Below are 25,604 nucleotides of genomic sequence, written 5' to 3'. Positions count from 1 at the left end.
TTGCATTGCAATCTCGCCAAAGAAGATATAGAATTAACCACGCCAACGAAACTTCGCTGATATGCTAACCCGCCAACTAGAGCAGGAGTGGAGAGTAGAGTCCCGAGGTATATATAATATAAGAACGCATCCATCCACACGAACAACAAAAAGTCATCGCTTTGTCAAAGGGGTAAAGGGTGGGAGATGAGCTCAGAACATATCATCTCCCTCCTTAAACCCCAAATCTCGATCTAAATCCCCTGTAATCCCACTACTCAAACTCCCATGCCCACGCCCCTGCCCATGTGCATTGGCACTCAGATCCCCAAGCCCTGGACTCGTCCCCGGCCCCGGTCCCACTGGAAACGAAAAGATATCTCTCGGCTCATTAACTTTCGTACTCGAGCTAGAATAATATTCCGGATTCGCGTCCGCCCAGCGTAGCAGCTCGCTCGTCCAGTCGAGGTCTAGGTCCGGCCCGGCCTTGGGGTCTGGGAGTGCGGGCGTGATGGATGACGCGTAGGTATCGAAGTCGAAGTCTAGGAGGTCGGAGAAGATTGAGGAGGTGGGTGGGTTGATTTGCGGGGCTTGGTGCGTTGTGCCTGTTGTTGTGGTTGTGTGGGAGATGTTGAGGGGGTCGGGGAAGTCGGTGGGTGGTGTTGGTTGGTCTTGACGATGAGGCTGGGGTTCCTGTGCGTTGTTTGCTGGTGATGCGTGGCCGAGTTGGTGGAGGATCGGATGCGCGGTGTCGTGTTCATCGGCCGGCGGTGTCCAATGGTTCGGTTCGTCTAGCGGCGAGGGTAGCTGTGCTGGATTGGAGACTAGGCTTGTCTTGCGAGGTGGCTGGGGCTGAGCCGGTGGTGATCCGTTGAACTGCATGATTCGCAGCAGGGCGCTTGTGCTGGATTGCGCTTTGACGGCCGCTTCGATGTTCGCTACCTCCATGTCAGCGGCGGGGTATATCTCCTTCAAGCCCTGCAGGACCTGGATGCAGCGCTGGAAGTTGGAAATGCTGTTTTCGCGGAGGGTCGGATCGTTGGACATGGAGTTGGCGAGGTGAGCTACGGCGGCGGGGAGGATGACCGTTACGCCGGATTGAGGAAGGTAGCGGGTGAGGTTGAGTTGGTTGAGGCCTTGGATGATTTGCGTGATTCCAATGGCGGCGTCTTGCATCTTTGTCCGTGCTGTGTTTGCTAATTCGAGACGGGATTTTGTCTGATCTTTTGTGGATCCGTACGCCCAGGGGCGATGAAGGGCGCTCACCGTAGCGTGGTATAACATGCGGATCATGGCGCCGTGGAGGAGTAATACGTCTTCTCCGTCGTTGAAGTTGGTCTTTGACGCGGGTATGAACTGCGCATCTCTGGGTAATGAAGTCAGCCATGACTCGAGTCGTTGACTGCATCGGGCGAGTTCTGATTCCGAAGCATGTCTCGGGACAAGGTTGATGGTTGTTCGGTTTGTCAGACCGAATTGGCATTGGGATGGCGTATATTGAGCGAATAGTACCCTTCCAATGCATTGACATAGTTTTGCCTTCTCGATGAACATAGTAGCGAGACGTTTTTGATGGGAAGCGTCCTCCAGCTGCCGACAGTGGAATTGCTCAATGACTGCAGGATGGTATGGCTCAGGGTCAAAGTCGTCCAGTTTGAGCATCGGGAGGTTGCTCGAGCCTTCGTTGACTTGCGTCGGACGCCGCAAGCCCATAGCGATGAGGCGATCCCGTGAAAACAGGCACCACCATAGCCGTGTCCTCAGCCGTTTCGTCCGTATGTCCATGTCTGAAGAAGACGGGTCTCTGTTCAGTCCTATTGAGTGTGCATTGGTGCTGCATATCCCGATCCAATCCCATATGTCTCTTTGCGGGTTGTTCATGTGGTCGGACCAGTAGGTCATAAGGAGGAGTGTCTGTACGATAACGATTCGGTCTTCTTCGCAGTCAAGCGAGTACAGCAACTGTAACTGTCAGCGTGACCACCGCGAAGTACTGATGACAACATACCCGTAATCGTGTGTAAAACGCATTGCGCGCAATCTTTCTCGTAGCATAGCCAGCTGCCTGAAGATGCTTCAAGTCCACAAAAGCTGTTGCGACAAACATCACAGCTTGGAATAGCAGAAGACTGATGTCCCCTTCCGGATCGTTGACGGCAACGCATCGTAGGAATTCCTGCAGGTTCAGCACAGGCAAGAAGCTATGAACCCATTTGATATAGCAGCGTAGCAGTTCGGTCCGTAACCCGCTCTCAGGGATCGCTAGTGCCCCTCGAAAGCGCAGGAACTCCAAATCCTCCGCAGATATCCGCGACGGCAGTGGTTTCAAGAAACGCGGTTCTTCGTCCAGTATCGCAATCAGCGGATCGAAGTCGGGATCAATCAAGTCTTGCACAGTCGACACCATGTTCGCTAGCGGTAAAGAGTCCGCGTGACCCCGAGTCCCTATTGACCTTCGCGCCGCAGAGAATCTGGAGCTGTGATCTTCGTGCAGCCATGGCGTTTGAGCATTATATCCTAGCACATTACTGCTCCTCCTCCTAGCTGGACCGTCATCGGAAAAGCCGGCATCGGATTGCTTGCGCTTGGCGTTGAACATTTTGTGCGCGAGAATATCGGTTAGCCAGGCACATGTAGCGCATCGGCAAGATCAACAGTCCGCGGAGCTTGCCGGTGTCAGCCTGCGAGTAACGATAGCGTTCTCCCCGATGTCAGCGAAGGCGGTGGCCAGACCAGTTCAGTCACGAAGCGTAGCAGCGAGAAAGCGTAAGCGTGGGCAACTTGACCTCACCGCAGCAGAAGCCAGAAATGCTGTGGGCAGTGCGGAGGCGGGGGCGCCTCCGTAATTGCGGGCTTCCCCGCCAATCTCGACATTGTATTGGGCCAATGGAATGCGGTGGATTTCACCGGTGAGAGAATCACGCGCTAGCCTGGCGGGCTGTGTTCCACTCGGGAAGGTGGAAGTTGGAGAACCCTTGGACCTGGAGCGATTTGCCGATATACCATCCGAAGTTGGGCCTCAGAGTTCAGGCAGAAACTGCATCATGGCCGGGCACGTGGCCATACTAGAGAAATATTATAACAGTGCACAATACTGCTGCTCTTGAAGCAGTTATGCGATGTGAGTTCTGACATATTTACTTGAACAAGGGGACGTTTGAAAAGAGCTTGAGTAAGTGCTCCTAGTGTAGGAGTTTACTGTTGACCTGGTTATATTGTCCTAACAGCAGGCACTAAGGAAGACCAAAGGACTCACCAAGGAGATCTTGCTATCTTACGCGGATCTGAGAGTTCTTTAAACATTTATGTCTAGGTATCGCTTTGATCCGGGCGATTCTTGCCCAGTTTATCCCGCAGCGGTGACGGGATCGTAAGGACGGGGAGGAGGAAACAGGACTAAGAACGAAGGGCCTTAGATTGAAAAGCGGTGCTGGATTTTGTTTCATTTGTTGTTCCATAACTCTATCAAAACGCCAGACGACATATCGCATGCCCAAGAAAAAACACCATATTATACATTGTTCCGCTTCGAGCGTGAGGGGTCGTCAAGATTGATTGCTTCTATCATCGACTAAGGCAAAGCTCTGATTGCAGCTGTTAGGGCTTATGTGACGCGGTGACGGATTCGTTTAAGCACTGGAATCATCAGCAACGACACGACGAGTATCCGGCGACTGTGGACTTACGGGGGGAGGAGGAGCTCGGAAAGACTGCTGTGGAGGAAGGCGACACCGGCCTGTAGATTGAGTTTAGAAAAGGTTTAACAAATGAAGCAGCGGTGATGGGAGTGATGAACGTACGCCGAAGACGAGGATGCTTCGAACGATGGTGGTGTGCTCGGGGGAGGTGATCTGCTCGTAGGCAGCACTGAAGAAGCCTTGTTCGGAGCGTCTGGGGGCCATTTTGTGGTATGGATAGAAGTGATTTAGAGAAGAAGAGTTTGCGTAGATGTGCAATCGATGGTTTGTTAGGACGGAGGTGTGAAGCTGCTCCGAGAAATCTGTCGGGATGCTTGGCGGCGATTTGCGCTTGGAGCTTTTGGCGGCAACCGTAGTTATCCCCGACAGCTGCGCTTTTGATACATGCTTTGACGAGCAGAACAAGTTCTGTAGTTAAGAGTGAAATATAAAGGCTTCAGAACGTTGATCGATTCATATACGGCTTATTTGCATATAGCTTTGACGGTCGCCCATTGGTTGGCACGTCCGAATTGGTTTTGAGAAGCCTCCGCAACCATGACAAGCGTAGATGAGCTTTTCAAGGTAAGCTCTGTTTCCTCGCCATGTTCAGACTCGTCGCTTACGAAAAAGAAACCGCTGGCGGCTGCGAGCGCGAAGCGGAAATTAGACGTTGCAAAAGACCCGAGTACGTTCGCATACCAATGATGGTAAATGACCGAATACTAAGCCGCGATAGACGAACTATACAAGGCGGCCAAACTCGACGCGAACGGCGATGTGAAATCAAAAGGGAAGGCGCCAATGGTAGAGGATGAGGAGGAAGATTACGGCGAGGCCGGCCCCGAGCTCCCACCCGATTTCGATACCGAAGATATTCCCGACGACGAGGAGGGTCGCTTTTTCGGTGGAGGAATGGAACGCGAAACGGCGGAGGCTATGAACTACATTGATGAGCAGGATCAGGGCGAGGTCGCGGTATGGAATCATTTCAGCAAGGTTCGGATTGGACACTGACTGGGGTAGAACGAGAAATTCGATGTCGCGTGGCTCAGGCGCTTTGCGCTGAACTTCGAGAAAAAGATATCCAAGAATGCGGAGTTGCGCGGGAAATTCGAAAACGATCCTCAGAAGTATGATCTGTGAGTCGCTGGTATGTGCAAGTGCTGACGGACATAGATTCATGGCCTCCGAGGCTGATCTAGATGCGGAGATCAAGAGTTTGTCCATTCTCTCAGAGCATACAGATCTATACCCCGAATTCACCAAGCTGGGATGCGTGGGCTCTCTGATATCCCTTCTTTCCCACGAAAACGCCGACATCGCCATCGACGCCATCCAGATCATTAGTGAGTTGACGGACGAAGATGTAGAAGCGGAACAAGAAGAATGGGACACACTGGTCAATGCAATGGTATGTTTCTCCGCTCTTTGTTGTTCTATACTAACTATTCTAGTTGGATGCCGATCTCATCGAACTGCTGGCCCAGAATTTGTCTCGTTTGAATGAAGACGAAGAAGCCGACAGGGCTGGGGTATACTACAGTCTTGGTGAGTATCCTCTTTGTATTTAGTAGGATGCGACTGACATACCTAGATGTGCTTGAAAACCTTGCTTCTCAAGCACCTATTGCAGAAAAGATCGGTCAAGACTCAAATACAATGCCCTGGCTTCTCTCACGGATACAGAAGAAAGAGAGACCTGTGACCCAGAACCAGCAATACTCGGCTGAAATTTTGGCTATTTTGTTACAGTCTGGTCAGAAAAATAGAGAGCGGTTCATCGGGCTCGACGGAGTCGATACTCTACTTCAATTGTTGAGTCAGTACCGGAAGCGCGATCCGGAGAAGGACTCAGACGAAGAAGAATACGCTGAGAATTTGTTTGATTGTCTGGTTTGTCTTGTGGATGAAGACGCTGGGAAAGAAAAGTTCATGGAAGCAGAAGGCATTGAACTTGCACAGATCATGCTGAAGGAAGGGAAGTTTAGTAAACTACGCGCCATCCGAACGCTGGACCATGCTCTGGGTGGCCTAGGCGGTGCAGCGGCTTGTGAACGGCTGGTAGAAGTAGCTGGCCTGAGAACTATATTCGGCATGTTCATGCGAAAGGTAGGCTGCTCGTCCGTCTAGTGCGACAGAACGCTAATCCCCTACAGCAAGAAAATCAAATCATAGAGCACCTCCTTGGCATCTTTGGATCCTTACTGCGACTGCTACCGGGCGGCTCAGCACCGCGCATTCGAGTGTTGGCCAAGTTCATGGAGAAGGACTACGAGAAGATTGAAAAGCTGGTCAGGCTGAGGCGCGACTATGCCTCAAGAGTATCACCGGTCGAACAAATTATCGAGAAAGAGCGAACACGGTTCACCAAAGAGGAACAAGAGGTCATGGAAGGGGAGTGGCTCTCACGGAGATTCGATGCTGGTCTCTTTTCTTTGCAAGTATGTTAATCAACCTGGGGCTCTGACTAATGCTAATATGGGTATAGCTCATTGATGTTATTTTGGCATGGCTGGTTGCGGAAGATGATGGAGCGAAGAAGAAGATTGTGTCGATTCTTTCAGATCGTGATGAGGATTTGTCGCTCATTCGTAGCACACTCCAGGGTATGTTAGAACCCTTGCTGATCGATATTGATACATACTAATGGTAAACAGAGCAAATCGAGGGCCTTTCAGAGGAAGAGGCAGGACAGAAGGACCACAAGGAGATGCTGCAAACTTTGCTGCAGTTTCTGTAAACTGAGAACTCAGTTGAGCGAAAACTCAAGTTGGCATCTCAATTTGGCTACCTACACTTGCATACCGAGGACGCCCTGTTTCAATAGCTGCTTTGTACGGCCACGGTCAAAGAGGCGGATATTGGAACAGGCAGGCCCCAAACATACAACCTTTGACTGTAACAACCATTAGTCGCTTTGAACTTCATGTAGCTTTCTTAGTAGCCACCTTAAGGACATGGCCGTAAAGTTGAGCCAGGTGAGATACCTAATGCTGCTGATGCCTGAAACTCGAGGCGGCAATGATCCACGTGATAAGTCTTCCACGGCACTTCTCTCACCGCTTTCCCCAGCGCTAGTGGCGGCTTTGATGTCCCGACTCTTGAACGGCCTTTCATCAGCTTGCGTTCCTCCAGCATCCTCGACCGGGCTGGGGTATTCGATCTTAACCAGCTTGACCCCGTGGCTTTTCGATCTCGCCTTCCGACTCCCGCCCGAAAGACCGGTTTAGGTATTACCGACTCGCAGCGGATCTCAGCAGCGACCCCCGGCGAGCGCGTCGCGCCCTTTGCGCTCTTCAACCATCAACCTTTCGCTCGACCGTTTCGACCACGGTCAAAATGGCCGACTATGGCGAGACCTACGATGAGGAGTATTATGATGATATGGATGAGGGGATTACGTCGGAGGACTGCTGGACGGTGATTTCGTCGTTTTTTGACACCAAGGGTCTTGTCTCGCAGCAGCTGGATTCGTTCGATGAATTTATCTCTTCCACGTTGCAGGAATTAGTGGAGGAGCAAGGGCAAGTGACGCTAGACCAGACGATCCCACCCTCCGAAGATGAGGTCGACCCCGTCGTTGTCCGCCGATATGAGCTCAAATTTGGAACCGTCATGCTTTCCCGACCGATGGCTATGGAAGGCGATGGTGCTGCTACGATTATGCTGCCGCACGAGGCTCGTCTTCGAAATATGACTTATGCAAGTCCTTTGTATCTCGGAATTAAGAAGAAGATTATGGAGGGACGGGAGCGCATGGTCGGCGACGACGACGACGATATGGGCGAGGATCGGAAAGCGGCGGGCACATATCTGCAGTGGGAAGAGATGGCGTTGGCCCCGGATCAGGCAAAGGAAGAAACCGTTCATATCGGAAAGATGCCGATTATGCTCAAGTCCAAGTATTGTCTTCTCAGGGACCTGGGCGAGCAGGCTTTGTACGACTGGAACGAGTGTCCTTATGACTCTGGTGGTTACTTCATCATCAACGGAAGTGAAAAGGTTCTTATTGCCCAGGAGCGCAGTGCTGGAAACACAGTCCAGGTCTTCAAGAAGGCTCCGCCGAGTCCGACACCCTATGTTGCTGAAATTCGCAGTGCCGTTGAAAAGGGGTCAAGGCTGCTGTCACAGTTGGCTCTCAAGCTCTTCGGCAAGGGCGACAGTGCCAAGGGTGGATTCGGTCCTACAATTCGATCGACATTGCCATACATCAAGGCTGACATTCCAATTGTTATTGTTTTCCGTGCGCTCGGTGTTGTTTCTGATGAAGATATTCTCAACCACATTTGCTACGACCGAAATGATACGCCTATGCTGGAGATGCTGAAGCCCTGTATTGAGGAGGGTTTCGTTATTCAGGACCGTGAGGTCGCCCTGGATTTCATTGCCAAGCGTGGCTCGTCTCAGTCGAGCATGAATCACGAACGTCGTGTCAGATACGCTCGGGAGATTATGCAGAAGGAGCTGCTGCCTCACATCTCTCAAAGTGAGGGTAGTGAGACGCGAAAGGCTTTCTTCCTGGGTTATATGGTGCACAGACTTCTTCAGTGTGCTCTTGGCCGTCGCGATGTTGATGACCGTGACCACTTTGGAAAGAAGCGTCTTGATCTTGCTGGTCCTCTGCTGGCCAACCTCTTCCGTGTTCTTTTCACTCGAGTTACCCGTGACCTCCAGCGCTACGTGCAGCGATGTGTTGAGTCAGACCGAGAGATTTATCTCAACGTTGGTCTCAAGGCCAGCACTGTCACTCAAGGTCTGCGGTACGCCCTCGCTACCGGTAATTGGGGAGAGCAGAAGAAGGCAGCTAGTGCCAAGGCGGGTGTGTCACAAGTGCTCAGTCGTTATACTTACGCTTCTACACTGTCGCATCTTCGGCGAACGAACACGCCCATCGGTCGTGATGGTAAGATTGCTAAACCTCGTCAGCTTCACAACACCCATTGGGGTCTGGTATGTCCTGCAGAGACTCCTGAAGGTCAAGCTTGTGGTCTGGTCAAGAACTTGGCACTCATGTGCTACATCACTGTCGGTACTCCTAGCGAGCCCATCATCGATTTCATGATCCAGCGTAACATGGAAGTGCTTGAGGAGTTTGAGCCTCAAGTTACGCCGAATGCTACCAAGGTTTTTGTCAACGGTGTCTGGGTTGGTATTCACCGACAGCCCTCTCACCTGGTCGAGACCATGCAAGCCCTTCGTCGGCGAAACATGATTTCCCACGAAGTCAGTCTTATTCGCGACATCCGTGAACGAGAATTCAAGATCTTCACCGATGCCGGTCGTGTCTGCCGACCACTCTACGTCGTGGACAATGATCCCAAGAGCGAGAACTGCGGCAACCTCGTCCTGAACAAAGACCACATCCGCAAACTGGAGGAAGACAAAGACCTTCCACCGGATATGGATGCAGAGGACCGCCGCGAGCGCTACTTTGGATGGGATGGTTTGGTCAAGTCGGGTGTGGTTGAATATGTAGATGCGGAAGAAGAGGAAACGATCATGATTGTCATGACACCAGAGGATCTGGAGATCTCGAAACAGCTGCAGGCTGGATACGCGCTTCCTGAGGAACAAGATTCGAACAAGCGTGTGCGGTCGATTCTCAGTCAACGGGCACATACCTGGACACATTGCGAGATCCATCCCAGTATGATTCTCGGTGTTTGTGCCAGTATCATTCCCTTCCCCGACCACAACCAGTCTCCTCGTAACACGTACCAATCTGCTATGGGTAAACAAGCTATGGGTGTGTTCTTGACCAACTTTGACCAACGCATGGAGACGATGGCGAACATCCTCTACTACCCACAGAAGCCTTTGGCAACGACGCGATCAATGGAATTTTTGCGATTCCGAGAACTTCCTGCCGGACAGAACGCGATTGTGGCTATTGCTTGTTACTCGGGATACAACCAAGAAGATTCGGTCATCATGAACCAGAGTAGTATCGATCGTGGCCTCTTCCGCAGTCTTTTCTACCGTACATATTCAGACAGCGAGAAGATGGTCGGATTGACAGTGGTCGAACGGTTCGAGAAGCCCATGCGGTCCGACACGATTGGCATGCGCAAGGGTACCTATGACAAGCTCGATGAAGATGGTATCGTCAATCCTGGTGTGCGTGTCTCTGGTGAGGATATCATCATCGGTAAGACCGCTCCGCTGGCACCGGACGCAGAAGAACTGGGCCAACGGACCAAGGCCCACACCAAGCTGGATGTGTCGACGCCGCTCCGCAGCACGGAGAACGGTATCGTCGATCAGGTTCTGGTTACCACCACACCCGACAGCTTGCGATCGGTCAAGGTGCGCATGCGAATGACCAAGGTCCCTCAGATTGGAGACAAATTCGCCTCTCGTCACGGTCAGAAGGGTACGATCGGTATCACCTACCGACAGGAAGACATGCCGTTCACTCGCGAGGGTGTTACGCCGGATCTTATCATCAACCCGCACGCCATTCCGTCTCGTATGACCATTGCTCACTTGATCGAGTGTCAGCTCAGTAAGGTGTCTGCGCTTCGTGGATTCGAAGGTGATGCGACGCCGTTTACCGATGTCACAGTCGACTCGGTGTCTCGTCTCCTCCGCGAGCACGGCTACCAGTCGCGTGGATTTGAGGTCATGTACAACGGACACACTGGACGCAAGCTAGTGGCGCAGGTCTTCCTGGGACCGACGTACTATCAGCGTCTGCGCCACATGGTGGACGACAAGATCCACGCCCGTGCGCGTGGACCTACCCAAATCTTGACGCGGCAGCCAGTGGAGGGTCGTGCGCGAGACGGTGGTCTTCGATTCGGAGAGATGGAACGTGACTGTATGATTGCGCATGGAGCCAGTGCGTTCCTGAAGGAGCGATTATTCGACGTGTCGGACCCGTTCCGAGTCCACATCTGCGACGATTGTGGACTGATGACCCCGATAGCGTGAGTCTACCCCTCTTTGACTTTGATAGGAAGCTAACCGAGAACAGGAAACTGAAGAAGGGTCTGTTCGAGTGCCGCCTCTGCAACAACAAGCACCGAATCTCCCAGGTGCATATTCCTTATGCAGCCAAGCTTCTGTTCCAGGAGTTGGCGGCGATGAACATTGCAGCCCGGATGTTTACCAACCGGTCTGGGGTTTCGGTGCGGTGAGGTTGTATATTAATTGCGCTTATTCTTTTCTTCGGCTGGCGATTTCAGTGTGTACTTTTGGGGATATCAAGTAAAAACAGCCTTTGGCATTTCCTGGCGTATAGGCGAGGTCTTATGATACATCAATACAACTAGTTTTTTTTTTGAAGGCTCAGCCCGTGTCTGACAGACTGACCGACGACGCTAGACCTGCAGAATTAACTTTTCCAGCCTCGCAGTGGACGTCCATGCCCGGTCTCCGATTGGACTGGGGAGGGAATCTCTCCGCAAGGGCCAGTCTCGACAAGGAAATTGTCTGCAAGGTTTCGTCAGTTGAGCCGTGTGTGCATGACGCGCAGGTGGACTGCTACAGAGCACTGCTACTACTGCCAGCTGAGGCTGGCTATTTGCCAATGTATGATGATCGCTGCGATGTTCATTGACACAGCATGGATATTGCATCCGATGGACGGAGTCCTCCCGTATGGATGATAGTCTGCAGTTCAGCTGTTGCAGAACCTGTCATGCAGAATATTCCGGAAGGTTGTCTCCCAAGTACCCTTGAGCCTGCTGAGGCCTCGACTGCCTGGGAATGGGATGGTCTCAGTCTCGCAGTCTCAATGTCAGCCTCAACCTGATTGGCTGAGGGCAGGCTGTCTTCATCACGGGCGCTAACCTTACTGGACTGATTGGCTTCTGTCACCTGCAGCTCGGCCCCGCATCGGCCAATAGTGTCTCTCAATTTACCGCCGCAGAACTCCACCGACATCGACTCTGAGCGGGGCCTCTGGCAAAGCACTGTTACTGGCTATGGCAGCACTTCTATTCCGGTCAGCCACTGTTGAGTTGAGTCTGCGGTGTGACGAGAGGATGAGAATGAATCTTGCCTGCGGGCGGTGTTTGCTGGCCATAAGATGCGCAAGCGCCCTCCTCTCTTTCGCTCCTTTCCTTTCTCTTTTCTCTCTTCAGCAAGCAAGTCTTGTCCAAGCTGCCTTAATTCGGAGTATCCTGTGCACTGGTTGCACTTGTTTTGTTTGCTTTCTTCTTCTATACCTTAATCTTTACTTGCATCTATACCAAAACCTTCAGACGAGCTGTGCTCTCTGCCCTTACTGCCTTTACTTTATCCATCTCTGCTGTGCAGGATACTCCAATTAATCAACGTACAGTCTCTTCAGTCGCCGGTCGACTCTGTTCAGCTAGATACAACTTGCTCCGCCTCTATTCGTCTTAATTCATCGTGTCAGGACTGGATCCTCGCTGTTGCTGTGCCTCCCAACAACCAACATCAACAGAACTATCTGGACGTTTACTCGGCTCTGGCAGTCTTTTAAACCCGTTCATCACGACATCACTGACACCGACTTACTTCTTTACATACTTATTATTTGCTCCACGTCTAATCAATCACCATGTCCGCCGTTCAACTCAAGTTCAACCTCCGCACCTCGTCCAACGTCAAGACCGTGCACCTGCTGGGTTCCTGGGACAACTACTCTCGCCAGATCCCTCTGTCTCGCGACTCGTCCAAACCCGGCTCGTGGGTGGGCAAGTTCCGCTTCCAGACCTCCATGCTTAAGCTCGGTGGCCGCTACTGGTACTACGTATGTTTCTTTCCATATATTGAAAGTCAGACACTGACAACAGCAGTACATCCTCGACGGCTACCATGTCTCGCACGACCCGGCTGCCGACTACACCGTGGAGCCCACCACCAACCGCAAGCTCAACATCCTTGACGTCCCCGGTGGCAAGGAGCCCGCTCCCTCGTCTCGCCGTCCGCGCCGCGGCTCCTCGGACATCGCCACTGGCCGCGCCTTGTCGCCCTCCAAGATCCAGCACCCCAAGCCCAGCAAGCCTTACGCTTCCCGCCAGATTCGCGAGGCCGACTTCGCCCCGTCCCACGCCATGGACGAGCTCTCCCGCCGCTTTGGGTCTTCCCGTCTGTCTGACGACGACTACAGCGACCTGTCCCGCTCCCCGCCTTCCTCCGTGGGCTCGTCCCTCTCGTCCCGCAGCAGCGGCAGCACCTCGCCCAGCTCGCTCTCCAGCATGTCCGACCCGCCCTCCATCTGCCACTGTGAGCGCTACGGCATCACGCGCAAGGGCGACCGCGTCAAGCTCGACTGTGGCGGTTCCCGCTGTGGATACCTCACCGAGTCGTCCGAGGACTCCTGCTCCGAGGACAGCGACAGCGATGAGGAGTACCGCCGTGCTCGCCGTGGTGCTCGCCGCCAGGGTATCGTTGTCCGCCGGTAGATGAAGCATTCAAGTTCTTTCTTCTCTTCCGCGTTGATACGACCCTTGTCGCCCCGTCGATGACTGGCTTGCGTCGACTTCCATCATGACTTGACTTGACAGGTGCAGTGCACTTGAGTACCTCACTTCACTTAGCACATCAGTCACTCTTTACACTAATTCCGGCTTGGTACTGGGCAGCTTGGCTTAGCTTTAGCGCCTATACCGACCTGCACATATGCCATATGTTTTATGCAAAAGACCAAAAAAAAGGCATCCAGTCCGGACTGGCCGCCTTCTTGGCGCGACACAAGCTGTGCTCGACTCGCGTCCGGGGATGTGGACAGCTGGGCTGGTGGGATATGTATGTTCTACAGGGACAAGACCGCTCTGTTGCTGGTTCTTAGCGACAGCCTGGCGATGATGTTATGAAAATGTTATGGGGAATGGATGGATGGAGGGACAGGAAAGGGCCTCAGTTAGTTAGGTAGTGATGAGTAGGATATGAAGTATGATGGTGATGAATTATGACTGTTTATATATACAACGTCTGCTGTAGGTGTTCTGTGCTCGTAGCCCTAACTTTGCCCAAATATGGAGAACCCCGGAGAACCCGCTCGGATAAGCCGGAACAGAGCACGATAAATACATCATCTACTCACCTCCACCACAAATTAAGTACAAATAACAGTTGACGACTTATGCAAATCAATCATCAAAATGGCAACCCTCCCACCCCCTCCAGCCCCCCTAACAACAACCTACAAGGAAATCAACGGCTCCATAATAACAGCAGACATCTACCTCCCTTCTCACCCCAACACCGCCACAAATGAAACCAAAAAGTACCCAGTCTGTACGTCCCCCACCAAAACCCCTACCAATTCCTGAACATTACTAAAAGAGAAGACAGTAATAAACATCCACGGCGGCGCCTTCATGCTCGGCCACAGCGGGATGGTCTCCATGCCGCAGATATCGGATTGTCTCGCGCGGAACTGGATCGTCGCGGTGCCGAATCACCGGCTCTGTCCGGGCGTTGATGTACGTTCTGGTGCCATGAGTGATATTCGGGATTTTCTGGCCTGGATATATGATCGGCAAACTGGGCTAGATGGGTTCTTGGAGAGGGAGGAAAGTGGCAAGGGGAAGGGGTACAGGGTTGATACGGACAAAGTCATGGCGTTTGGGACAAGTAGTGGGGGGATGCTTGCTTTGTCTCTGGTATGTCCCTTCAGCCCCTTCATCCATTTCTATGGGAAGTATGTGCTGATAAATGGAGGTAGGGCTACGACGTCCCCCGCGCCCCGCGCGCAATCCTAAACTTCTACGGCGCCGTGCACTTCTCGCACCCAAGCTGGAGGGACGAGCTCCCGCACGTAAAGAGCAGACTTCCCCCCTTCGACCCTGAATTCTTGGACAAAGTATACACCGAGTATCCCATCCCAACAAGCAGCGGAATTTCACTGGAGGGGCAAGCAAGCAATAAGCCTGATTTCACTCGGCCACGGGATGCATTCGCCATGAGCCAGATTGCGAAGGGGAAAGTCCTTGAGGCGATTTTTCCAGAGAGATGTGGGGATATCAAGAGCATTGACCCCGTTCATCGGGTTGAGAGGGGCTTTCCGGCTACGTTCATTGTGCATGGGGACTCGGACCGGATGGTTAGTGTTGAGGTTAGTCGGCGCTTGTATGAGGTGTTGCGGGAGAAGGGCGTGCAGTGTGGGTTTGTCGAGGTGGAGGGGGAGGATCATACGTTTGCGCTTGGGATGGAGGTTGGCAGTAAGACGTGGGAGACGCAGAGGGAGGGGTTTGAGTGGTTGGAGCGGGTTATTCAGTGATTATAAGAACATGGTTGCTGAGGGGGCATGATATCATCTTGACAGAGGAGGTAATTGTACTCTGTGTACTTTGTAGGGTATACGTCCAAATCAATGATCTGGAGAAAACTGAAGAGGAGTTTTTAGAAACACGCAAGTGGCGAATCAAACAGCTCCCCAACTCACGAGAAGGTGATCCGCCCCCGTGAGGTATTGCTCTGGTTGGATACGCAGTGGGCAGATAGCTAGGGCTCCAAGTCCTAAACCAACCCCAAGATCAAAACATAGTCTCATGTCTGAAGACTACACTAAAAGACACCAACGCCCACCCCGAAAGCCATCATGATAGCCATGGCCATACCGCTGTTGACCACAGGTGTAGTAGCTGCACCGGTTGGAGTTGGATCGCTGGCGCCATCATCATTGCCAACACCATCGCTGTTTCCATCCTGAGAGTTTGAATTATCAGACTCAGCCGTGTCCGTAGAGTCAGTCCCTGTCGTTGTTTCTGCTTGATCGCTGAGAGAGGTTATTAGCAAGGGAACATTGGGAAATCAATACAAACCCACCTAGTCGAGGTCTCGGAGCTCTCGGTACTCGTCGTACTTGCGTCTTCACTCGTACTAGTACTCGTAACAGGCACGATATACGTCGTCGAGGTCCCATCGTCAGGAGCCTCGGTAATGAAGTTCGTTGGGATCTCAGTTAGGGTTACGACGGGTGAAGAGTCCGAGTCGGAGTCGGCGTCTGCATCGGCGTCGGCGTCATCACCGTTCGAGCTCGGGCTCGGACTTGGACTCGCAGACTCAGAAGAGGCCAGGCCAGAGTCATTGCTGCTGGTAAAAGTCGCGGCTGGGAGTTCAGTGGTGGTTGGTGTGATGCTGAGACCGGTATCGTCATCGGCAGAGGTGGAGAAGAAGTCTTGCCCCAAGGCAGGGAGGAGCAGCGCGAGGATGAGGGAGAGACGCATTCTTGCAGGTAGATGATTTAGACTCGAAAATGAAAGCAGATCACGGCTCTTATATGCGAGCTACAGACGAGGCTACCCTGCCTAGGTAGCATGTCTGGGCGCAAGGCTGGCCCTTGGCAGCCTTTGGCGCCGGGGCTAGGCAGAGATCTACAGCCCCAGCGCGAGGCTGTGATGACCTCGCTTGGGTATTACTCAAACTGAGTATCGTTTGGGTGTAGGCAGAGCCTCAATACGACCTCAAAAAGAGAAGTGGACAAGTTCGACTGGAATCGTGACTTGAAAACATCCCTTTACTGGTCGAGATTTAGCAGCGAGCCAAGGCAGTACTATACTTCGTATACGCTAGCGTTCTTCGCAGCTCCACAGCCCAGCCCTCGCGAGTATGAGGTACTAGCTCCAAACAGAGCAGGGGACGAGGCTGGCACCTGGGCACGGCACCAGCTCTACGCTTTACCGGAACACCTAGGTACAAACCCGCTCCAAGAAAGAACGTGGCAGTGCAGAAGGGGCATCAAGACTGGCTCCTGAGGGTTTCATTGGACATGGTATGGTATGGTATAGCATAGAAATGACCTTTACGGTACATTTTAGACAAGTCCGAGCCGTATCCCCTTCAAAGTCCTTCAATCTCCAACTGCGGCGTCTCCAGCATGACCCCAAGAAACCTCACGAGATCCGCAAACAGCCTGCCCGCAAGATCCGTCCCAATTCTTGCAGGGTTGAACTTCATTTCCACCTGCGCAACGCCCCCCGTCACCGTCGAAAAGATATAGACATCCGTCGCCCGACAGCGCCCGTACCGCTTGCGCGTCTCCACGAATTCCCACTGCAGACCTGCGTCCTCAGGACATCGAGGCACCTCAAAGGTAATATCGAGATGCTGTACGATTGACCCGAATACACCAGCAACATCCCAGTCCGTGCACCGCGCTATGATCTCGGGGAGGGGCATGGCCTCGTATGGGACCGTCGCGGCCATGATGCTCTGCACGGTATGCAGGATATCTAGGAATCTTGTACAGCTGGAGATGTTCACGGCGAAGGGGACCATGTTGATGCAGGGGCCTGCGAGGTCGAGGATCCCGTCTAGGTCGATGTTGCGGCCACTTACGGCGCCGCCGAAGACGATTCGGTTGGTTTTGGCGGACTGTGAGAGGACGAGCGCCCATGCGCTGTTGAGGGTTGTGGCGAAGGTGAAATTTGTCTGTGTTGGGAGGGTTATGGAGGTCTTTAGATGGCTGTCTGGCAGATCAAGGTTGGATTGAGGTGCTGGGGATGCCAGCAGCGTCATGGAAAGGTCGGCTAGCTGGGATTTCCAGAAGGATTCTGCGGTGTCGTTGATTTCACTAGGGAGATGGGCCGCGTATGTTGAGAAGGGCATTGAAGCAGGGACAGACAAGCCATTGTAAAATGCCGGTAGGTGGTGGAGGAGGAGAGGGACCGTCCAAGCGTCGTAGAGGGCATGCTGCAGCCCCAGGGCCAGATGTGTCCGCTGTGCATCGACGACGAGAAAAGAAAAGTCCACGAGCGGCCGGTCAAAGCAAGACTCAGGTTCTGCCGCCCAGTGGGCGTCTGCTTCGGTCTTGTCGCGCAAATGCAGTAGGGGTACGTCCGATCCCCCGGGTTCAGAGACTCTGGCTGTCATTGTGCCGTCTGCACTACGGGAGAACTGCGTGCACAGGATCTCGGTATGCGCAACGAGGGCGCGCACGGCGTCGTGTAGACGGGAGATATCCAGGCGGCCGTGCAGTGCTAGGATGAGCCGGGTGTAGTTCCCCTCTGGGAATGCGCCGACGGTCGTGAGGGAAACTGCCTGCATCCAGGTTGGGGTGTACGTACGTACCGGCGTGGTGCATGGTGCTGCAGGTATTGCAGTGGGTGTAGCAAGCTCTGCGAGCTCCGGCAATGTGCGGTTCTCGAGGACATGGGCTACGGACAGGGAGAGGCCGCTGCGGCGGGCATTGCCCACGAGCTGCATTGCCTTGATGGAGTTGCCGCCGAGGTGGAGGAATCGGTCTGTCGGGGAGATGGAGGAGGGTGCGAGGTCGAGGGTCTGTGTCCAGAGGTCTCGCATAAGCGTGTGGGTTGCACTTTGCAGGGGGAGCTCTGCATCTTGCTTGCCGTTCTTTGCGCTGCGGTATTCCTCGAGGATCGTCTTGAGCCGGTTGGAGTCGGCCTTGCCGGAGGTCATTCGGGGGATGTTTTCGATGGGAACGAGATAATCTGGGATCATATGGGCTGGCAGGGTGGACGCAAGGGAGTCTCGTATAGCCTCGATCCATTCCGGGTCAGGCGACTGTCCGGCAGGTGTAACAAAAGCAGCCAGACTGGACGAGCACTGGTACTTTACAAGCTGCACGCTGGCGTCGGCGACAAGGGGAAACCGGCAGAGGGCCGCCTCGATCTCCTCCAACTCCACGCGCTGTCCGTTGACCTTGACCTGTTTGTCCCTGCGGCCTAGGAACAAAAGCCGTCCGTCAAGGAGATACCGCACTAGATCGCCAGTTCGGTAGGCCCTGTCTCGACTGCCCAGGGGGCTAGCAGCTGGCAAAGACATGGCGAAGCTTTTCTCTGTTGCTTGCTGATTGTTGAGATAGCCTTGTGCAACCGTAGGCCCTTCAATCCACAGCTCTCCTACAGCGCCGATAGGCACCAGGCGCTGTGAGTCCTGAGGATGGGCAACCCAAGCGTGACAGGCAATGGGCAAGCCAATATCCTCGGCAATGATGCCCGGCTAAACGTGCAAACTGGCTACGGAACAGACGCAGGTCTCTGTCGGGCCGTACGCATTGATCAGCTGCATCCTATGCGCCCAACGCTCAATCGAAGCCGAAGTCAGCTTCTCCCCTCCGATAATCAGTTTCCTAACGGTAGGAATCTCCTCCGGCCGAAGCAACTTCAGGACGCTGGGTACAAAGACCGCAGTGTTAACTTGCATCTGGCGGACGGCAGCGGGAATGTCGTTGAGCCGTTGCTCTTCTGTAGGCATACAGACGCAGCCGCCGTGGATGAGGGTGCCGAAGGTCTCTAGGATAGATGGATCGAAGGAGGCAGAGGTATACTGCAGCATTCTGGTTGCGCTGCTGAGTCCGAATGCCTGCCCGAGCTCTTGCATCGCTGTGCAGACGTTCTGGTGTGAGACAACCACCCCCTTCGGAATGCCAGTGCTGCCGGAGGTATACAGGACATATGCAGGGCGAGATGGGTCAGAAAAAGAATGACTGTTCTGGCATAAATGCTTTACTTCCAGGGTCTGGGACTTCACAACCAGCGTCCGGACAGCAGGATCGAATAGCCCTAATTGCTGGGTATGCGCTGACACAAGAACAACGTCCGCCTGTACCGAATACACAATATGCTGGTAGCGCTGCCTCGGATAAGCCGGGTCAATAGGGACAAACGCTCTTCCTGCTTTGAGCACAGCGAACATGGCAACAACCAGCTCCGGCGACTTTTCGATGCAGATGGGGACGAAGTCGGCGGGCTGCAGCTGCTCCAGCCGGCAAGCGAGGACACTCGACATGACATCAAGCTCAGCATACGTGACTGTCCTCTTACGGTCTGCATATGTGATAGCGGGATTGGTAGGGCTCGCGCTCGTGGTCTCTTGGTCGAGCACATGGAGAGTCTTCTCAACTGGGGGAACTTGGGGAATTCGCGCGTTCCATTCTCGCAGGGTCTGCTCGTCTAGCTGCGTGAACAAGTCCAGCTTGTCAAGGGCCAGGTCCTGGCAATCTGGAGACGAGACGATTCGGAGGGCCTGTAAGGTTAGCATGACCACTCGCTGTTTCTAGCCCTAGGTCCCCGACTGACCTGTGCAAAGTGACCGACAACCCTCGTAATCTCCTCTGCGCCAACAACGCGCGCATTGAATCGTGCCTCCACTCGCACTGACGGTGACGGCTCCTCCATTATGATAACACTTAGTATTAGCGCACATCCGGGCGGCGCGTGCGAGGCACCGTCCGCATCAAAGGCGAGGTAACTGTGGAGCGGCCCAGAGGCAACTGCAATGGAAGACGACAGCCGGACTCGGCTCAAACTCACCAACTGTGCTACAGTCAGAGTGTCCGCACAATCAAGCGTCATGACGCCCGTGACGAGCTTATCCTGAGCACGAGAGACGGTCCCAAAGTAAGCATCGTCTCGCCCGGTGTATTGGGCTAGAACAACAGCCCATGATGCACAGGCAAGCGGCTTTATGTCCTCGTCCAGTGTAAAGGAAACGGGGACGTGCAAAATATCGGTGTGCCATCTGAGTTCGATAACGCCTAGGTCGTGCGCTGGAGGGTGAGCGAATGGGTATTCTGAGGGGATCGCCGCTGGCAAATGGTTATCGAGTGTGTCCCATGCCATGCTGGGCTGGCCTGATGGCTGAGGAGCGCGACCAGATCAAATGGAGCTCGGAGTAGGGCTGGAGCCTGGTCATATAGGATTTCAAGGGCGTCGAGGGGGCGGATCCTTCAAGTAGGGCAAGGGGCTAGCCTCAACGACCTCGGGGCACCATGAGTAGCGGTGTGCGGGCGTGTTCGGGGAGCTTAGGGCTGCCTCTGGTGTGCTTTACGTAACTGCAGCAGGGGATGATAGGTCATTATGTCCTCCGCTACATACCTATGGGATACGAGGTAGACTACAGGTGTAGCAGTCTTGACAGTGCGAGATCTAGACCGACGACGCAAGGAGGGATGGCCAGCTCCAGCTACAGTCAGATGATGGACATGGTTTGAGTGCTCCTGGGGGCGCTGGATACGCTATTGCTACTGGCACAGAGATAGAATAATCAAGCACAGTCCGAAGCAGCAATCTCCTCCACAATACTTCCTTCCTGCCTCTGCACGCGCGAAATCAGCCTCCAGTCCCGGCACAAGTCCACCCGCGATACCAGCTTCTTGTACCGCGCGTAGCCATATGGGTAGAAGTAGACCTTTCCGTCTTTCGACTGCAGTTCGGTTAGTCTACCGTCATGATCCCATTGTAATTGAAACAGTACAGACCTTGTAGTGGCTCCGACAGCTCGCCGCCGCAGCTGGATGCCTCGCCTGGCCCTCGCGGAGAGACAGGGTCCAATCCTGGACACGCTCTGCGTGGGCCATAACCGCGTATCGGCAGCCCGGGGGTGCCTTGTTCTGCTTGTCCCGCAGGTACTTTACTACCTGGGCAATGTATGGCGCCTGCAGCTCGAGGAGGTCCACGATGTGGATGTCGAAACCCAGACTATTCGGGCCGAGGAGGTTGAACAGATTGGGGAAGTCGTCGACGGCGACGCCTGGAGATTGTTAACTTCTCAAGAGTCTCTGGATAGGCCGAGTGAGACTTACCATAGAGCGAGAACATGTCTGGCTTGTACTTGGCTGCCAGCAAATGTCCTTTGCGGCCTCTTGTTGGGACGGCGACGCCAAATTCCTCGCCCTTGTACCCTGTTTCGGTCAATATATACCGTAGGTAAGGAGAGATCAGGACGAACCGGTGGCCCATATTAACACGTCCACGTCGTGATGCCGTTCCTTGCCATCTAGATCTTGAGTGACTACGCCAGCCTCGTCAAAAGCCGTGATGGAGTCCGTGACCAGCTCAACATGCCGCTCATTGAAGACAGGATAGTAGTCGCTCAGCACGAGGGCCTGCTTGCACAAGGACCATGAGGATGCTCTGCCAAGATGATCTGGCTGACTACGACCAAGTCTGTAAATGCTGGATTGGACTGAGAAAGACGGACCGGACCGGCTCAAACAGCGAGCCTGGAGCAATGAGGTCAGACGTGCCGCAGCTGATACCAGTAGAGGAAGAGATAGAAGTCAAGTGGTCTGAGTACAAGCCAGCGCGGTTGTATAGCTCAGAACCCCAAATTCACGCCTCATCGGAGCCAAAGCCACCACCATACCATAGTACATAATCTGAACTTACAGTAGAAATGGCCCCCTCCATACTCGCAGACGCCCCCGAGCTCAAAACGAGCCTACCTCACCAGGCGTTTTGCAAGGCGCTCCGGGGCCAGCGAGCAACGATCCCCAACTTGTATACCCTATTCCCAGACTGGACGCCGCGATTCCATCCTGCCTGGCGGAAGGCCCGCGATGAGGTCCTGGATCCGTGGCTGGAACGGTGAGGCACCACGTACTGCTTCGATGGCTCAGTCTAACAGCCATAGATGGGTGGACGAGCCTCAAATGCGCGCAAAGCTGCAGGCGGCGAACTTCACCATCTTTGCGGCGATCGTGTGCGCGGATGCCTCGTTCGCCAAATTATGCACGGTGGCTAAGTATTTTGCTTGGGTATGGACCATCCCACATGGATCTCGCTCAGTTCATAGCTAATACGTGGCAGTATTTCGTCTGGGACGACCATATGAACCCACCTATAAAGCATGGTATAGCATCCAAGATCTGACCATCGCTTTTGGAATTCGATTGCGGCTCCCTAACCCACGATGCTCAAGGCCGAGCGGCCTACCAACAAGCGAGCAAGGCGTACTTTGAGCACACCCTTCTGGGCCAGGGTAAGCGTCCGGGCTTGTCGGTGTTTACAACGGGGCAGGAGAAGGCCTTGCGGTGCTGGGACGGGGTGGGCCAGCATATCCGCGAGTGCTGTAGCAGAGGTAGCTGTAGAACCCGGAGAGAAAGACAAGCTTACTGATCTGTGTAGACGTATGCGAGATCCTCCTCCAGACCATGCTGGCGTTCGTGGCGAGCGTCGACACGGTCGACTCGATCTATGTCGCGGATAAGGTGCCCTCTGTCGGGGAGTACTGGGTGCGCAGGGATCTTACGGCTGCTGTATATCCGGTTATCGCGACGTTGTTGTGAGTATTGGGCTGCTGAGTGTCTGTGAGGATGGGGGTGATAGACTGATAATCCAGCTTCATCCACGACGCCACGATCCCAGTGTCTACGCTCCCAGACCGAGATCTTTCGGATCTATGGAAGCATACGTCGCATATTGTGCATATGTAGGCAGCCTTCCCTTTGTCAGAGATTCTCTTAAAGCGTGAGCTAACAACCGCAGAACGAACGATATGCTATCCATGCCCAAGGAAGCTGTGAGTGTCTTCTTCGCCAACATCCATATCTGTTCAAAACAGACTAACCTCTCAGCGCGACAGTCAAATCGAAGGGCTAGTCCCGGTTCTCATGATGAACGAGGGGGCTCGACTGTGCCGGCGCAATGCAGCGGAGCTACAAGTTGGCGAAGGCTGAAGCCAACGGTATACGTCAGATTGAAGAGCGGGTAGGCCGTGATGAGGGGAGAAAGAATGTACGAGAGCTGCTAAGAACCGTTTTCCTCGCCGGTTGTAAGGACGTTGCTATGGGCCTTATACATTGGAGGTTCGTGATGATGCTGCTTGCAAGTACAAAATCATGCTAATGATTGTGACTGGATAGTTATCATGGGGAGCGGTACTTTGCAAACAGCGAGATCCGCAAGGACTATACGATTGAATTTGAGCTTTGAGTGCTCCGCTTTTTGATTTTCTAGACTGCATATAGCGTTTCAAGTCAAGAACTACCTTATGGTACATTATAGCAGCAGGGTCTATCCCCAGAAAGCCACCCTGGCAGTCACCTAAGATATAGAAACACATGACTTCATAAAACGAGAAAGACATCTATATGGAATGCCACTTCCATGCAGGGAAGGGCGGGCTGTACTTGGAAAACGACCAGAAGCCAGGGGTTGATGGGCTGGTTTTAGGGGTCACTCGGAATAGGGCTAGAGTCTTAGATAGGGGTGTAGATCAACCTGACAGATCGTCCAAGACCTCTCCGTAGTGCTATGCCGCTGGTCAATGTTATATAAAATTACTCAACCCGAACCCAAAGCAATTCATCCATCACCATTTCGTACAAACATGCCAGCCATTGCTGTAAAGCACATCCTGCCCGGGGCCGCAGCGTTGCAAGCCCTTCTGGCCGTTGAGCTGCTCCACGGACCATCCCCTATCCTGTGCTTCCTATGTGCCCTCCTAATCAACTCCATCTGCTATGCATTCTACTCCATATTCCTCTACCCCGCTGGTTCAGCCCCCTCCGACACCTCCCAAGTCCCCGCGTAAGCCAGCCCCCTCCGACTGCATGCACCATCTAACCCTGGCCACCAGGAGAAAAACTCCCTCCTCGGCCACGCCCTCGCCGAATTCGAAATGCCTCGCGGAGACGCCTACCGCCGCTTCATGGACGAAACGCCCAACACCGGCCTCCTCCACCTGCACGGCCTCCTAGGCTCCGAGCAACTCCTCCTCACCAACCCGACCTCCCTAAACGAAGCCCTCATCCAGAAGCCCTACGGCTTTGAATGGCCCCCCGGCGACAGCGCCTTCCTCCGCCGCATCCTGGGCCACGGCCTCATTACCGCCGAGGGCGCGGCGCACAAGGCCCAGCGCAAGCAGATGGCGCAGAGCTTTGGGGTGAAGCATATCCGGTCTTTGTACCCGCTGTTCTGGGAAAAGTCCACCCTAATGGTGCAGGCTATCGCAAGCGAGATGAAGCAGAACTCCTCCAGTGAGAGCGACGTCTGCAGCTGGGCGCAACGGGCTAGCCTAGACATCATCGGCGAAGCAGGCTTCGGGTGGACCTTCGATACCCTGCGCGAACCGGAGAACGAGCTGGCGGAGTCCTTTGAAAAGATCTTTGCCCCGACGGCTGCGAACGCGCTGCTCTTTGCGGTCAGTGTCTATGGGCCCGAGTGGGCACTCGAACATGTCCCGTCTGGGATTTCGAGGGCGTTCGTCACTGCTACGTCTAGAGTGCGAGATGTGTGCAAGGCGTTCATTCGAAGCAAGGCTAAGGCTACCAAGGCACGGGCGTCGCATGAGAATGATATCCTGGCGCAGCTGATGAAGCAGGATGGGATGTCTGAAGATTCGCTGGTCGATCAGACGCTGACTTTCTTGACCGCTGGGTGAGTTGCGATTTTCTCTGTGATTTAGGGCTCCGACTGAGTATACTCTACAGGCATGAAACAGTAGCAATCGCCCTAACATGGACCCTCTACCTCCTTGCAAAGCATCCGGATATACAGACTGCCCTCCGCAATGAACTCCACTCCAGCCTCTCCAATGCAACTCACAAGACCCCAAGCACCCTCGCACAAACCCTCGAATCTCTCCCCATCCTAAACGGCGTCATCATTGAGACCCTCCGCCTATACCCCTCCGCCCCCGTCGCCGTCCGCGTCGCCATCCGCAACACCTCAATCATGGGACAGCACATACCCCAAGGAACACGGCTGATCATCGCCCCCTGGTCCGTGAACCGCTCACGGGACCTCTGGGGCCCTGACGCGGAGGAGTTCCAGCCAAGCCGGTGGATTGACCCTGACACAGGGAGGGCGAGTGCTACCAGTATTGGCGGGAAGGTGCCGATCCTGACATTTCTGCATGGCCCGCGGAATTGCATCGGGCAGGGGTTTGCGAAGGCGGAGCTTTTGGCTCTTGTTGCTGTTTTCATCAGGGCATTTGAGGTGGATTTGCCCTCTGACGGGTATGAGAGGGTTCCGGGGGGCTCGTTGAGTGCGAAGCCCAAGGGGGGGATGAGATTGAGGGTTAAAGTTTTGAATGCAGGGCTTGTGTAGATGCTGTAGAAGGGTTAAGGTAGTGCTAGTGCTCACGATATATTGTATGTTCTCTTTTCCCATAAACTGCCAGCTCTCGCCACGTATTCTGTTAGTTTGCTACCGTATTGATGGAGGCGGGTTGTCCACCATACTCAACTCTGGTAATCCGGCCCGGTGCTGCTCGATCAGGGATCTCCATTGCCTTGACTTTTGGGTTAAAGGGGGCATGGCTCCTCGCTGGGAGCCAGCT

The 25,604-nt window shown here is 53.9% G+C and overlaps 10 protein-coding genes across 10 annotated transcripts; 5 read left to right on the top strand and 5 right to left on the bottom strand.

The window, feature by feature from the left end:
* Window positions 1-7: 7 nt before the first annotated feature.
* Window positions 8-2,839, bottom strand: BDW74DRAFT_187173 (transcription factor domain-containing protein). The gene is made up of 2 exons (XM_073731422.1): window positions 1,988-2,839; window positions 8-1,941 (listed from the first exon to the last, which is right to left on the bottom strand). Exons 1-2 carry the CDS (start codon window positions 2,576-2,578, stop codon window positions 193-195), a joined length of 2,340 nt encoding a protein of 779 aa, XP_073580500.1. The 5' UTR covers window positions 2,579-2,839; the 3' UTR covers window positions 8-192.
* Window positions 2,840-3,404: 565 nt separating this feature from the next.
* BDW74DRAFT_159490 (putative TOM core complex subunit Tom6) lies at window positions 3,405-3,934 on the bottom strand. Its single transcript, XM_073725466.1, has 3 exons — window positions 3,780-3,934; window positions 3,666-3,715; window positions 3,405-3,615 (listed from the first exon to the last, which is right to left on the bottom strand). Exons 1-3 carry the CDS (start codon window positions 3,879-3,881, stop codon window positions 3,609-3,611), a joined length of 159 nt encoding a protein of 52 aa, XP_073580499.1. The 5' UTR covers window positions 3,882-3,934; the 3' UTR covers window positions 3,405-3,608.
* Window positions 3,935-4,214: 280 nt separating this feature from the next.
* Window positions 4,215-10,798, top strand: BDW74DRAFT_169962 (DNA-directed RNA polymerase II core subunit RPB2; the record flags this gene model as incomplete). Its single annotated transcript, XM_073727083.1, has 13 exons — window positions 4,215-4,241; window positions 4,290-4,344; window positions 4,396-4,634; window positions 4,683-4,789; window positions 4,836-5,070; window positions 5,114-5,207; window positions 5,254-5,768; window positions 5,816-6,100; window positions 6,148-6,265; window positions 6,317-6,395; window positions 6,634-6,637; window positions 7,017-10,588; window positions 10,636-10,798. 13 exons carry the CDS (start codon window positions 4,215-4,217, stop codon window positions 10,796-10,798), a joined length of 5,493 nt encoding a protein of 1,830 aa, XP_073580498.1.
* A 1,391-nt stretch (window positions 10,799-12,189) lies between these two features.
* Window positions 12,190-13,036, top strand: esdC (GTP-binding protein EsdC; the record flags this gene model as incomplete). Its single annotated transcript, XM_073730042.1, has 2 exons — window positions 12,190-12,381; window positions 12,428-13,036. 2 exons carry the CDS (start codon window positions 12,190-12,192, stop codon window positions 13,034-13,036), a joined length of 801 nt encoding a protein of 266 aa, XP_073580497.1.
* A 699-nt stretch (window positions 13,037-13,735) lies between these two features.
* BDW74DRAFT_181484 (uncharacterized protein) lies at window positions 13,736-14,856 on the top strand (the record flags this gene model as incomplete). The annotated part of the gene is made up of 3 exons (XM_073730041.1): window positions 13,736-13,871; window positions 13,929-14,239; window positions 14,302-14,856. 3 exons carry the CDS (start codon window positions 13,736-13,738, stop codon window positions 14,854-14,856), a joined length of 1,002 nt encoding a protein of 333 aa, XP_073580496.1.
* A 287-nt stretch (window positions 14,857-15,143) lies between these two features.
* BDW74DRAFT_181483 (uncharacterized protein) lies at window positions 15,144-15,805 on the bottom strand (the record flags this gene model as incomplete). Its single annotated transcript, XM_073730040.1, has 2 exons — window positions 15,144-15,354; window positions 15,405-15,805. 2 exons carry the CDS (start codon window positions 15,803-15,805, stop codon window positions 15,144-15,146), a joined length of 612 nt encoding a protein of 203 aa, XP_073580495.1.
* A 613-nt stretch (window positions 15,806-16,418) lies between these two features.
* Window positions 16,419-18,920, bottom strand: BDW74DRAFT_187170 (uncharacterized protein; the record flags this gene model as incomplete). The annotated part of the gene is made up of 3 exons (XM_073731421.1): window positions 16,419-17,618; window positions 17,649-18,473; window positions 18,546-18,920. 3 exons carry the CDS (start codon window positions 18,918-18,920, stop codon window positions 16,419-16,421), a joined length of 2,400 nt encoding a protein of 799 aa, XP_073580494.1.
* A 1,665-nt stretch (window positions 18,921-20,585) lies between these two features.
* Window positions 20,586-21,663, bottom strand: BDW74DRAFT_181480 (uncharacterized protein; the record flags this gene model as incomplete). The annotated part of the gene is made up of 6 exons (XM_073730039.1): window positions 20,586-20,744; window positions 20,800-21,071; window positions 21,124-21,222; window positions 21,270-21,475; window positions 21,522-21,543; window positions 21,618-21,663. The coding sequence occupies 6 exons, from the start codon at window positions 21,661-21,663 to the stop codon at window positions 20,586-20,588; spliced, it is 804 nt and encodes a 267-aa protein (XP_073580493.1).
* A 53-nt stretch (window positions 21,664-21,716) lies between these two features.
* BDW74DRAFT_181479 (isoprenoid synthase domain-containing protein) lies at window positions 21,717-22,998 on the top strand (the record flags this gene model as incomplete). The annotated part of the gene is made up of 8 exons (XM_073730038.1): window positions 21,717-21,907; window positions 21,954-22,077; window positions 22,130-22,172; window positions 22,242-22,400; window positions 22,448-22,604; window positions 22,662-22,751; window positions 22,808-22,841; window positions 22,897-22,998. 8 exons carry the CDS (start codon window positions 21,717-21,719, stop codon window positions 22,996-22,998), a joined length of 900 nt encoding a protein of 299 aa, XP_073580492.1.
* Window positions 22,999-23,651: 653 nt separating this feature from the next.
* On the top strand, window positions 23,652-25,372 carry BDW74DRAFT_181478 (cytochrome P450; the record flags this gene model as incomplete). Its single annotated transcript, XM_073730037.1, has 3 exons — window positions 23,652-23,843; window positions 23,901-24,700; window positions 24,754-25,372. The coding sequence occupies 3 exons, from the start codon at window positions 23,652-23,654 to the stop codon at window positions 25,370-25,372; spliced, it is 1,611 nt and encodes a 536-aa protein (XP_073580491.1).
* Between the last annotated feature and the right edge of the window lie 232 nt (window positions 25,373-25,604).

Source organism: Aspergillus multicolor (genome assembly GCF_047715735.1).
Source record: "Aspergillus multicolor strain CBS 133.54 unplaced genomic scaffold BDW74scaffold_28, whole genome shotgun sequence".
Taxonomy (NCBI): domain Eukaryota; kingdom Fungi; phylum Ascomycota; class Eurotiomycetes; order Eurotiales; family Aspergillaceae; genus Aspergillus; species Aspergillus multicolor.
This window is presented reverse-complemented; position numbering and strand designations above follow the sequence as displayed.

What these genes read in the sequence shown, in the direction of transcription:
- BDW74DRAFT_187173 (XM_073731422.1), bottom strand. Translation starts at nt 2,578, where the DNA reads ATGTTCAACGCCAAGCGCAAGCAATCCGATGCCGGCTTTTCCGATGAC. An exon ending in CGTTTTACACACGATTACGG is followed by an intron (nt 1,942 to 1,987) that starts GTATGTTGTCAT and finishes TGACAGTTACAG; the next exon opens with TTGCTGTACTCGCTTGACTG.
- BDW74DRAFT_159490 (XM_073725466.1), bottom strand. Translation starts at nt 3,881, where the DNA reads ATGGCCCCCAGACGCTCCGAACAAGGCTTCTTCAGTGCTGCCTACGAG. An exon ending in GAAGCATCCTCGTCTTCGGC is followed by an intron (nt 3,716 to 3,779) that starts GTACGTTCATCA and finishes CTCAATCTACAG; the next exon opens with GCCGGTGTCGCCTTCCTCCA.